The sequence below is a fragment of the Branchiostoma floridae genome, chromosome 3 (genome assembly GCF_000003815.2).
Source record: "Branchiostoma floridae strain S238N-H82 chromosome 3, Bfl_VNyyK, whole genome shotgun sequence".
Taxonomy (NCBI): domain Eukaryota; kingdom Metazoa; phylum Chordata; class Leptocardii; order Amphioxiformes; family Branchiostomatidae; genus Branchiostoma; species Branchiostoma floridae.
The window spans coordinates 33469177-33482577 of record NC_049981.1 but is presented as its reverse complement, the minus strand read 5'-3'; the positions used below and the strand labels follow the sequence as shown (position 1 = coordinate 33482577).

At 41.0% G+C, this 13401-nt stretch overlaps 2 protein-coding genes across 3 annotated transcripts in view; one reads left to right on the top strand and one right to left on the bottom strand.

Moving 5' to 3' along the window:
* Positions 1-703: 703 nt before the first annotated feature.
* On the bottom strand, positions 704-10027 carry LOC118411422 (AP-1 complex-associated regulatory protein-like). Of its 2 annotated transcripts, XM_035813699.1 has the most exons (11): positions 9807-10027; positions 7705-7750; positions 7048-7068; positions 6423-6445; positions 5888-5984; positions 5125-5226; positions 4741-4805; positions 4053-4132; positions 3523-3615; positions 2694-2720; positions 704-1692 (listed from the first exon to the last, which is right to left on the bottom strand). In XM_035813699.1, exons 1-11 carry the CDS (start codon positions 9851-9853, stop codon positions 1412-1414), a joined length of 882 nt encoding a protein of 293 aa, XP_035669592.1. In that variant the 5' UTR covers positions 9854-10027; the 3' UTR covers positions 704-1411. The 2 variants fall into 2 exon arrangements, with proteins under 2 accessions (XP_035669592.1, XP_035669593.1); XM_035813700.1 differs by lacking the exon at positions 2694-2720 and having other exon boundaries at positions 705-1692; positions 9807-10026.
* A 1981-nt stretch (positions 10028-12008) lies between these two features.
* The window catches only part of LOC118411420 (elongation of very long chain fatty acids protein 6-like), a 10700-nt gene continuing 9307 nt past the window's right edge, over positions 12009-13401 (top strand). The window contains exon 1 of the mRNA XM_035813696.1: positions 12009-12426. Within this exon, the coding sequence (XP_035669589.1) occupies positions 12152-12426 (275 nt within the window). The 5' untranslated portion in view covers positions 12009-12151. The remainder of the gene's footprint in view (positions 12427-13401) is intronic.

Genomic DNA, 13401 nt, shown 5'->3' with positions numbered 1-13401 from the left:
CCTGTACAACTGGCAGGACTGATATTTGTAGCCTGGGTGCTGCCCGATTGCTACCAGGCTCCTTACACTCGCTGCCATGAAAAATGGCAAAACGTTTCGGTGGTCCCTTTAGGTACTTTTTCTCATTGATAAAAGTATTGAGAATCCTGTCAATAGTGACCACATGTGCACATTAGGCATCCTGTCAATAGTGGCCACCTGTGCACAGAGACCAGATATCATTAGTCTGCTGAGTGGTCCTCTTGGGCAGGTTTGACTGTATCTGCAATGGGATACCGAAACAAACTCCAAAACTTGATTGTCAGAAGCATCATCGTCTCTATGCAAGCTAACACCAAACAATAGTCACATTGGATTCCCAAAGGCCGTAAAAATTACTATTCAAATCTTACTCTCAGTGTCAAAGGCCTCTACACCTGTACACATTACAACTGACATGTCCAGTCTCAAGTCACGATATAGAGTACATGTAAAACATGCTCCATCCAACCAGCTGTGAAACTTTGCTGTAAATTCTGACTTTAGGAAGATGCATATGGAACCCAGGGCACCCGACATGGCAGCTTGATATGACATGTGGAAATGAGAATATGACACTAGACACTTTACTTTTGGCAGCCCCTCTCTGCCACACTACCCCCCTCTCTGCCACACTACCCCCCTCTCTGCCACGCTAACCCCCCTCTAACTCCTACCCCCCCTCTGCCACGCTAACCCCCCGTCATCGCAGGCCGGGGTTCTACTTGCAGCGTCTGAAGGCACCAAGACTGGAATGAGCTCCACAGTTTCTCAATCCTGGAAGGTCTTAGCCTTCTAAAGGGTACCGAAATAAACAAAAACGTCTGATTCTAGCAACGTCTTGGGGGATGTCTCAAAAGTTTGCACACTTCTTAAGAGCATACGGGCTCTGGCTTCCTATTCCATCCAAATATCAACCCAAAATATGGCCACTGGCAGACCAAACTGGTTCATTGAGTCAGATCAGTCAGTTCCTGCACTCTGTTACACCATTAACATTCCCAACGAAACCACTGATATGAGATCTCCAAGCATTTTGCACACATCTAGATAAGCAGTAATTCAGATCTGTACTGCAGCGGTATTATGTTACGGCTAACAGAAAGTAGGCCTTTACAAACATAACAAAAAGACAACAACAACATTGCACTGCACTACGTGAAGGCGTTAAGCTTTGACAAAGAACCTTTGAGATGTCCCAAGCATAATTCGGTAGAAAAAACCTTTGAGACGTCCCAAGCATAATTCGGTAGAAAAAACCTTCGAGACGTCCCAAACATAATTCGGTAGAAAGAACACAACTTTCCAGCTTCCTTGTAGATCCAGCTTGTCTCCTTCGGAAACACCAGTGCAGTATTTATGTATTTATTTATTTATTTATTTATTCAGCACATTATCTGTCCTGGTTGTCATCTGAACCTATCCCATCTTCCCCCTGCAGCTTCCCAGCATGCCTCGCTTCCTTCCCAGTATGCTCTGCAGCCAGTTCGACGTGTTCCATGACCGGTGAGGGAACGACGGTTTCCGCGGAGACGAACTCGTCGTCGTCCCACTCCATCTCCGTGGAAACGTTGCTCTCCAGGCGTCTCCTCTCGTCGGGGTCGTCCACGATGAGTTTCAGGATCTCGACCTCCGTGTTGCTGCGCGCCCGACGCAGAAGCTCCTCACCCATTTCTGTAACCAGCACAAACATCGTCAGGGAAAAGGAACAAATTAAAGATTTTCTTTCCGAAAATAATTTCATCAGGTTGGTAGATCAAAGGACATAAGAGTTTTTTTTTACGCAACCAGTTTTCTCACCTGCTGACCTTCCTCAGAGCTTCTAACTGGAGTTCTGACAGACATCGAAACGTCAGCAGGTGAGAAAAACTGGTTGTGTAAAAGAAAACTCTTATGTCCAAAGATTTTCTTTGCTTTTAATTTCATTTTCAGTCATATGTAACCAGGGCTGTTGATTCAGTGAAAACTGCTCAAGAACATCACCCTGAGACCAAAAAAGTCTTGTCTGTGTAGAAAGGTTGACACTATAGACAGGATTCTTCATGCTTGTGAAAAAGCCAAGAAAACAAACAAAAAGGGGACATTATGGCAAGGTGCCCAGTAGTCCTTATGTTGAGGTGATCACTGGTACAGGTTTGAATGTATTCCACCACAGGTTTAGAAAAAAAGAATCTAAGAGGATTCTGGAGGAAAGTTTGTGCCTGTTTCAGGGAGTGGATATTGTTTGGGTCAAGTTTTCCTCCCAGGGAGTCTGAGACAGAAGTGACCATAAATAAGCCCATATCTACAATCTACAAGCACATTCTGAACAAAGAAATGGCAGAATAGAAAAATATTAACCAACAGGAGAATTACTAGTAGTTTAACCCTTGTCCTGCTGTGCCCGTATCATACAGGTTGCACATTATACAAGCAGGTACTGTATGTAGGGCCCAGTCATGAACAGGAGAGGAATTTTTCACAACTTGAAGATAATGTCATGCTGCAATGAAGCACACCCGGTGGACGTTTTTCTGCAGCAGCAAAAGCCAAGAAAAAAACACAGAATCATCAAAGGAAGCTACAAGCATATATGGGTAAAATAATGTCAACAGGACAAGGGTTAAGACATGGCATCTTTAAGGAATCTTGAAGACGTCTTTAACTCCCAAGGAAAAGGTGAAAGTGGTACAAACCGTCCGGGGAAAGTTTAGGGGCTCCGGCTAACGGGAGAGACCACAAGAAATCATGGATAAGCCTCATTATTGGGTCATTGGCAACAACATGGCAATTATGTAGCAATTATGTAGCAATCATGTAGCAATCATGTGGCAATATTAAAGCAACAAGAATGTAGCAACTTAGAGGAACAGCAACACTGTGACAAGCACATAAAAAAATCTGCAAAATCATAAAAACTCATGTCATGCACAAAATCAAGACAGCATATCCTCAGATGTTGAAATAAACTACAGATCTACATAAACAATTGGGGTGGGTGCCGGAACAGAAAATTCAGGTAAAGGTACGGTTCAGGGCCAGAGGATCAAGTCCAGGTCTGGACCTGAACCTGATTGTATGTGAAAACTTGTTAATGGGCAATGCTCTAAACATTGGTTCACTTTGCTACAAATGAAGCTGTTTAATTGAGTATCCAACATCTTCTGGCATTTTTAAAATTGTACCTTTATGTAAACAATGCTAACTGCCCCTGTTAACTTAGACCAGGTTTGACTGTAGAAACTTGGTAAAAATGACTATCAACTCTCCTCTACTTCGTTCTTGTTTATTTCTTGGGTCGGTCAGCTCAAAAACATGTGAACACCTGCCGATATAATCTGTTCATTTTCAGAATCCGGTCCACTGATTTTTTCAGGCCCATTGTTTCCAGACAAGTCCGACGAGAAAAAACAGTTTTGTACCAGCACACCATACCAGTACCCACCCTAACTTGGCAAGTCTAATTTTGTGATTCCCAGTTGGTTTTACGTCTCCATAAGCTCCAGACCAAGTCTGACCACTCACCTCCCAACTCCTCATTCTCCCACTCCAGGTCCAGAGAAGTCGAGTCTCCATTCTCATTGGTCACCTCATCGCCGGGCGGGGCTTCTGTACCTCCTATACATGGCAACAGTTTCCATGGTTACATATACTCTAGCCCATCATCTTTCCTGGATTCTTTCCTTTTTTCTTCATTTTTCCTAAGTCAAGCTTTTTATGGGTACAACATACGTATGTGTGGATGAGAATCACAGCACAAGTTTCACAAGAATCACAGCACAAGTTTCTGTTGCTTTAACAGACAATTTTGTAAGTACAGAAAGTCCCTTAGACGTATTTTACACTATCCTCCCTCTTAACCCTCCCCCTGACGAGGTACAGTTTGGTAACGGATTAGACTTGGGTACAGGGTTACATACAGGAGACACAGGAAAAGGTTAAAACTGTGCTTCATTTAATTCTGATTTGTCCATTCAAACGAACAAACGAACAAACAAAAGAACGAATGAATGAATGAATGAACAAATGAACGAACGAGAAACGCAGACCCTTACCCTCCATACTCTGCCTGGTGCTGAGCGCTCTCTGTTTGACACTTTCCAGGAATTTCTCAAAATCTTCCTCCCCTCCGGCCCTGCAGGTTACAACAGTACAGGAGTTAGGGTTCGCATGTTGTAGTACAGGTATATTCTTGTGGTTGGTGTTTTTTTTTATTCTCCTGTCGATTCGACAGATGAGCAGGCAGACAGGCATTTGCCGGTGGGTTTGACAACCTGTTTGCCTGACCTGCACATGATGCTTTATGTGGTTGGTGGTGATAGGTGGATTTTTGAGTAGCTGAAACAATTCTGTAGTACTAGTAAACCAAAGATAAGTCATCCCATGGACTTTTTAAGACTGTAAGTGTTTTCATCCACGGTGTCTAAGGACAGTATTGGAAGGTGAAGCCCATCTCTCTCATTCCACCACAGTTTACCTCCCCAACCAAAGTCAGGTACCAATTTATACAGATGGGTGGAGTGAAGAAAGTCATGTAAAGTGCATTTTACAAGGGGACAAGAAGTATTGCAAAACACTCTGTGCATTTATGCCACTTAACAAACACTGTAACATATTGGAAAAGCGTGAAAACTGCAACCACAAACTACTGCGAATATTTCCAGATCTACGGTAAACATCAATGATGCATTTCGGGTCAGTTTGAGAATCTGATTCAGAAAAAAACGAGAAACAGGGACTCACACTTCCCAGTCGTCCTGGTCGCCACCGACCCACGCCTTGGGTCCATTCTTAGCAGCTGCCTGTTGCTTAAGAAAGTAGAAGGAACGTCAGAAGACATCTTCAAGTGTTAAAAAGAAACCACAAAACATTTGAAAAAAAAAGCAGACATGGCCTGGTGCATGATGGGATTGGAGGGAACTATGGGTCACCAAGAGGTCGCTATGTCAAGTTTATCTGAGCATCTTAAGAATGTTGTAAAATCTTAAGAAACGAGAGAGTTAAAATCAAGACGTCTTCTCCTCCAACCCACCACCACCATCCTGAATTAAGCAGAAAAAATCAGCCAAATCAGTAAAGGTGAAAGTAGCCAAATCAGTGAAAGTTTTCCCGAGTCGGAGCCTGAACCTGGTCCAGAAGTTTCCGCTGCTTGGCGATGCGCGCCGCTTCCCGCTGCGCCGCGTAGAACGCCTCCTCCTCGATCCGCAGCTGCTCCTCCTGCTCCTGTAGCTATGGTAACGCCATGGAAACAACAGAGTCGTCGTGTCAGTCTGCGGGAGGGTGTGAGCATGTGACAGGGAAGCCAGAATTTTGAAAAGAAGAAAACTACAGAACTTTGAAAGAACTCGCTGATGTGTGGTGGTCATTAAGCAAAGTGAATAAATGTCTTTAATACATAATTTGATATGTGAAGCAGTGCTTTACATCAAAATGGACTTGTCTTCATTCAATTTGACTTAGCTGATCTAGTCAAATATTCTGTAATGATAAAGAGCTTATCATCCTCTGCTGTGTGTGTGTTTGTATGTATGTATACATATACTGTGTATGTACATGTGTGTACATGTATGTAAAAGCATATAACTGGAAGTAGATGTATATAACACATATATAGTGTAGGTCTACTTCTAGCTTAGTGACTTAGTGTGGCTGCCCATCATTGTCCTCTGTTGTGTGTGTGTGTGTGTGGTATGTGTGCATGTACATGTATGAATATGATTATAATGTGTATAAAGTGTACCTCAGCCTCTAGCTCAGCATCTATGGTCCTCTGTTGTGTGTGTGTGCATGTACATGTGAGTGTGTGTGGTGCGTGCATGTGTGTGTGCATGTACATGTGTGTGTATGTATGTACATGTATGTGTATAGTTATAATGTGTATATAGTGTACCTCAGCCTCTAGCTCAGCATCTATGGTCCTCTGTTGCTGAACCAGGTCGCTGTAGCGTTTCTGCTTTAGGGCATCAATCTCCTCCCTGGTCACGGCCCTAAACACAGCCAAACATTGATACAACACAGGCCAGAGGCTCCCTTATACACGGCACCCTTCTAATATAGCAAAATGGCTTCCCAGATTTATCACAATCAATTTTACAAGAAAGGGAGAAAATATAAAAATTGACCAATTCGTGGCATTTCTTTCAGCTCAACACATAAAATCTATGACCAAACAGTGTCAATTTCGTCTGGTCAGATTCCTTGATGCAAACAAAGTAAATCTCTGGTAGGAATGAATGAAAGTTTCTAAATTCAAGTGAAGGCAAAGTAAAAAAACTGTCCCTGCGTTTCAAAACGTACAGATAAACACATCTGTAACAAACATGTGTAAAATGTGTTTGGTGCTATTTTCCCAAAGTAATTGAAAAGTGAAAGTTTTCAGAGAAAGTGAGGCATGCAGGTGTGTAAGAACAGGTGTGTACAGGTACCTTCCTCTGTCTACGTTGTCATCCTGAAACAAAAACCACACATGATGTAACATCAGCTGATAATGTCAGGTAAGGACACAAGACAAGAAAAAACACTGCCTGAACATTGTTATCATCTTACTTTAACCTAAACTTCATCAACACAAATCAAGCAACAATTTACAAAACCATCCAGAAATATTGGAAGGCTCATCATCTTCAATGTTACCTCAAATAACCTTAATCCAAACAACAACACTTCTATATAAATTATAATGTCCTTCCTTGGTTAAATGTTAAAGATTCCAGGCTTTTGACAAAGTTTTGGTGTACTCAAAGTTTTAAGAGCTGTCTTATTAAAATTTGTGAGCCAGAAGACCATGCTAGTAGGCAGCCCTTGCATAGCAATTCTAACCACACACAGATCATCAATATGTTCGGCCAATGATACGTTAGTCTACATGAATATTGTTAAAATACACATGTAATGATTTAACCATAAAGTCCCATCATGCTTTGTAACTCTCAGTCCCAGAGTTGTGTGCAAGCCACTTCAATCCCATCATGCCTCAGCCATGGGGCAACAAAGTAACCAAAATTATAAACTATGAAATATCAAAATTGGTTCAAACAGCGGAGTACTTACCTCATCTATCAGGTTTTCAAACTGCAAAACAAAGGGAAGAAACACCGTTAGTTTCATCCAGCTTTCTCATGTAATGCTACAACATCTTAATTTTTTGGTTCATGGATAAAAAAACCAATGCTTAACTGAACAAACATTATATAATGAAAAGAAGTTCAAAGGGCCGCTGTGCACTTTGTTCTTAGTCATATTCAAGTTTTACTACCTGCCTTGTAATTCATAACGCCTGTTTGCTACCTTTTTAACTTAGAATTTTGGAAAACTGCAACAATAAATTTGTATGGTATGAAACAGTTATTCTATGGAACGGTAGTGGATAGTGAAACTCTCAGACAAAACACTTGAGAAACTTTTGAAAAGTAATATACACATATAGTAATGGTCTCTAAAAATTCACCTGTGTGAAGAATGGCTGAACAAGACAATCTTACTTCACTCACCCAGTCTCTCACTCACTCACTCACTCACTCACTCACTCACTCACTCACTCACTCACTCACTCACTCACTCACTCACTCATTCATTCACTCACTCATTCACTCACTCATTCACTCACATAACTAGAAGAAGCCATGGGAACAGTCTATCTTTAGCTGACACAATGGGGAAAATAATGCATAATTGACTTCAACATTGTTCCGATATTGCAGTCTTTACCTCTATGTTAATTCTTGACCCTGATGTGAAATATGGAGAGCTCGTTCTGAAAAAAAAAAAAAATAGCATGTCAACACAGGAATTAAATACACTGTCATCTTGAAAACTATCACTAATATATAGGAAGGACTTTGACAGACAAGGTTTGGATATAGTAGTAACAGCTGTGCTGCATGTTCTTGATAAGGCCTAGGAAAAAAAATGTTGTGTTTCCTGTTTCCCTACCTTCCCTAGAAAAACCTGCCGACCCTAGACTTTTTTTTTGGTGGGCAGTGGAGTCACAAAGCTTCCAGTTAGATTTTTATTCAGCCTGCTTCCTATTGAAGTAAAAACAGTCTGCTTGTCCTATCTAATAAAGGATTAATGTATCTATTGTGCACAAAATCAAAGTTTGACATTGAAATACAAGTGTCCTCATGCATTTCAGTTTCCTTTGTTCAACTGTATTGTAATATGTATCACTAGATTTTTGGCTAGCCTAAAAAAAATTACAAAAAAAAAAAGATATCCCCTACCTACCGACCCTAATTTTTTCAGGACTGAAACAGGAAACACAACATTTTTTTTCCTAGGCCTTAGCATAGTGATTACACTAAGGATGGTTTATTGAAATCAAGGAGCTTTTATCATAAAAGCTCCTTGTTGAAACTTGTATATAATTATAACATCCTTATACCAGATACATGCAGTACAGATACAGTAGCTGGAGCGTTATGCTGGAATCAATATATCAGATATATGACAAGGACACAGACACACTGTAACAGTAATGGTTTTGTTACAATAAACAGCTACATCCGCAAGTTATTGCCACACATGGATGTAAACACGCAAACTATAAACACAAATCTACTGAAACATTCACTTGATCACAGCAGGTTTGGGCAGAGGAATGAGGTTGATTTTTTTTATTTTATGAATTCAATTTTGAACCACGTTTACAGTTGTACAAAAAGGCTGTCTCCAGCTTTACTTTTTTTCCGTCCCCATCATTGTTTGGGAGCCCATGTTGTTGATTTTGATTGGGCCTAGGAAAAAAAATGTTGTGTTTCCTGTTTCAGTCCTGAAAAAATTAGGGTCAGTAGGTAGGGGATATCTTTTTTTTTTGTAATTTTTTTTAGGCTAGCCAAAAATCTAGTGATACATATTACAATACAGTTGAACAAAGGAAACTGAAATGCATAAGGACACTTGTCTTTCAATGTCAAACTTTGATTTTGTGCACAATAGATACATTAATCCTTCATTAGATAGGACAAGCAGACTGTTTTTACTTCAATAGGAAGCAGGCTGAATAAAAATTCTAACTGGAAGCTTTGTGACTCCACTGCCCACCCAAAAAAAGTCTAGGGTCGGCAGGTGTTTCTAGGGAAGGTAGGGAAACAGGAAACACAATTTTTTTTCCTAGGCCTTGTTAAAATCTGTCAGCTTACAAAAATAAATTTTCATCATCAGTTTCAAGTAATGAAGTTCAAATTTTTGAACGGGGGAAATTTTTTGTCTCTTCCAACATGCAAATTTCCATCCTGGGAGACAGCCCTGCTATTGTATATTACATCATAATACATGGTATGAAACTACACAGGTAAGAATTAAACCATTGAAAAAAATTAACAGAAGAAAGAATCATGTTATTGATGAATGTGAAATCAAGGAGATTTTATTATTTCCTCAATGAAACTTGGTGTGCATCAAATCTAAGTTGAAATGTGGGACTTGAATTTAGTTAACGTAATAATTTTGTGAAGTAAGACAAACAGAAAGCCTTCAGAATTTCGCTCTGATGAAATGTGTTCTGAAGAGACAGTAGAATTGTGAAGCCATAATCAGTTCCACAACACGGGAGGAGGAAGGGCGGTCACCTGACACAGGTGTGGGGTACTCAAGTTACAGGTCACTACAGGTAAAGTTTCAAAAAACTAAACACACAAAAAAGCAGAAAATAACGTTTCGGACAACCTGACGACAGAGTTTTACAGATAAAAATAAGTGATTTTCTTTTCTTTTTTTCCCAACCCTCCTGTGAAGTCCTGTCGGCACAGCAGGTACTCTAAATGACCGTGTACAAAATGTACAAAATAAACAAAGTCCGACCGACTCACCTGACTTGTATTTTCTTGTCGAACAGTTTGCCCAAACAGCTGCCCATGGCTGTGGAACGTCGCACAACCCTTCCCCGTCCCCCCTACTGTCCGGAGGGTGTCGGAGGGAGTCTGGAGGAGTCCGTAAGAAGGATGAAACAGAGAAAACGGAGTCGACAGACCTGTTGATCTCATCACCTTACCGCCATGATGGTAGTCATATGACGTGTCAGCTACACCGCAGCAAAACGTTATGTAAACCAACCGGCAAAATTCATATGAAAAAAAAAGACTTATTGCAGGATAATACAGTAAATAGTCGATAGATAATATATTGAGTAGCCTATTGTGCTGAACACGAACTAATATATTATGTAGTTTTTCTTAAAAACAGATGCTATAGTAGTTTTTATTCGCGTTGGTTGGTTGCGGTTTCAGCGCACCTGTTAGCCCGTGCAAAAGCGCCCCAAGGCGGACTACAAAGATACGGCACGCCTATACTGAATAGATGAAAGTTCAATCTCTTCTTCTGGATAAATCAAATTTAATTCAGACGTTTCAAACGACATCCGTCGTTCTTCTTCAGTGAAATAAAATTCCCCAACCCTCCTGATGAGGATAGGACTAGGTGAGGTGAGGTGATCCAAAGAAGTGCCGGTCCGCCTTATGAGTTTTGGCCTATACATTTGATATGCACAAACTTGGCCAAGCCTCTAAACTTTATTGTGCTTTTGGTTATGATTTCATTAGCCTGACTAAATCCCGCTTATAGCAGCCCGCCCAAAATCCGCCGGCCTCGGGAGGGCCAGTTACAGCCCCGGACAGTAGAGTTTGCGTTACACAGACTACTATTTCAGGGTCATTATAACAGTTGTTACCACTAATATAGATTAGATAAGCATTCTGGCTACCTACATGTATAAGGTGCGTGTATGTGTGATAGAAAAATAAGTAATTTAGATACAATAGAGAGACTTCGTACCAAGTTTATGGCTTTGGCTTTCTCGTGAAGGATGTCTATGCTAGAAATAAACCCTGTCAATCATCCCAAAATCGATGGCCCACCAGCGGATTTACAAGACAACACTGTCACATCATGAGGTGAGATAAAGCCAGTCCTGTTACAAGATCAAAAATCTGTCCATTGACATTTTGAACAGGTCCTATCCAACAACCATGGTCCCCAACCCTGGATATGAGACTAGGTGAGGTGAAGTGATCCAAAAAAGTGCCGGTCCGCCTTATGAGTATTGCCCAGCTCTGCGACCGAGAGAGCAGAGCTAAAAAGTGCTGATCTGGCACTACGGAAGTGACCGAGAGAGCGCGGTATTAAAAGCTGACTGAAAGATCCTGAAAGTCTGACGCCCAGGCTGCAAGGGCAGCGGCCTGCAGATCGGTTTTCATGAGCTTCTTGTGACCTCACGTGAACCTACAAGGGTCAAACAATAGCAAGGTCTTTACGAGTAAAGTTCACTTTGTCTGTCCTTGTTCAGATACAAAGTGTATCTCTCAGCAGATCCTACACATCAACAGATACTCAGAGATAGCACATGTACCATAAAACCTGGCCAAGGAGTTAAACCGATCGAGGAGTTTTATTTGCTAACACATCAGCCATTTTTATGACGCTATCTTAATTCTTATGCCACCGAAGGATTTGCTGGGGGATTAACAAAGTAACGTTACATGATCGTCTCAAGAATTCACAGAAAATAAAAATAAAACTTCTCAGAAACCCCAAAACTTTCACACATTTTTTCTATACCGCAATCATTGTATCACTGACGACTTAGGCTCTTGATTGAAAGAGTCTCAAGAAATCCTCCGTATCCAGGTGAGTGAAAGTTATTCAGGCGTGTTTGGCGCCAAAACTGCACTGGCGGACGTTACTTCATTCCATTCGGCTCTGTCATTGGTTACCGGGCCATATAATTGCCACATTGTAAGCCAATCAGAGATGTTTATTTGAATGACGTCTGATCAGGCGGGAGGAGAATGTCACATTCTGACAACAGTTATGGGGGGTCTTTGGTTAATATTATCTAAATGTGCAATCATATTGCATAGAAATGATTTAACATCTCACCAAACATAGTTAATGTATTTATACATAATATATGAACAATTGGTTGTAGAACATTTTGTTCTTATATTTTGCTGTTTAGGATGTATTAGTATAGATATTTTATGAAAGATCCCTGTAAATTATAGTGGACTGGTCTGACGTGAAATTTGTTACTACCGGTGCCTGTGCTCGTGGTGGTTACCGGCTGGGCGTGTACGGTATATAGATACGGGACCATTGTGCTCCAACCCGCTTAGATACGCGGATCTCTAGCTTAGACACGCGGGACAGAAGCCTCAGCATGGCCGACAACTCCTCCGACATCATCGCCTACCCGTTCGAGTACCAGCTGCCGTTCGAGAAGGATTTCAACGAGAATGCGGCTCTGCAGTGGATGGGAGAGAACTGGACAGCCGCCTTCACCTACGCCATCTTGTACGTGGTGCTGGTGTTCGGCGGCAGATATTTCATGCAGAACCGGGAGAAGTTCGACCTCAGGCTGCCCCTGACGCTCTGGAGCGGAGGTCTGGCCGTCTTCTCGACTCTGGGCGCGCTGAGAAGCGCGTATGATTTGTGGTAGGTACCGGAAATACAACCCGGCCCCAGACGGAAAGGGACATGTGCTGAATATATTACACACGGGGGTGGGAGGGGGGCGGCTGTCACCAGAAAATATTACACTAAAATATTAACTAAAACCAAAAATACCAGCCTTGTAGTGTTCTAGTTATAGTCCCAAGCTGCGGTAATGCGTCATTTTCATAACGCTAAATCGGCATTTATTGATTTTTAAGTGCAAAAGTTCGGCATAATTTGCAACTGGATATTGATTTTAGGCGACCCATTTTTTACAGGCGATTTCATTTGACTGGAATGACAGCTTGTCTGTGCCTGGTCTGATTCGCTCTAGCGTCTGGTAATAATCGCAGTAAGCCGTGTATGTGATAAAGGTTTTATGTTTAACAATATGAAAGATTGATCAAGTCATTTATAATAAATCTGTCCATTCCCTTTCATTTATAGTTAACTACTCTCACCTCTCAAATAGAAGTACCCCCTGGAATAAAAGTACCCCCCGGACAAATCTTCAAAATCAAATAAAAGTACCCCCTGGAATAAAAGTACCCCCCGGAAAAATACCAAATTGACATGTAAACTGTGTCCATGCTACTTCAGTCCAAGAGAAGATGATAAGCAGGTATGCTCTTTTTATTTATTTATGCCTCAGTACCATATCAGTTAATTGTATAAATAATGAACAGAATAATTCCTATGTTATTGCACATATTTTCTTTATCTGAGTGTCACACCATCAACAAAGATTAAAATAAAAGCAAAAAATGAATGAAAATAAAAATTGAAGACATAAAAAAAGTTTATTTTATGATCATTGTTACAAAATAAAATTTTGAAGAAACATTCCAACTTAGTAGAATACCTTCTTCACCACTTGTTGTATTTTCAATGTTGTGAAACCAAGGAGGTCATAGACACTGCCCCCTATCGAGGTATAACGGTACTGCAGCAAATATGTCAATATCTCGCGCATTA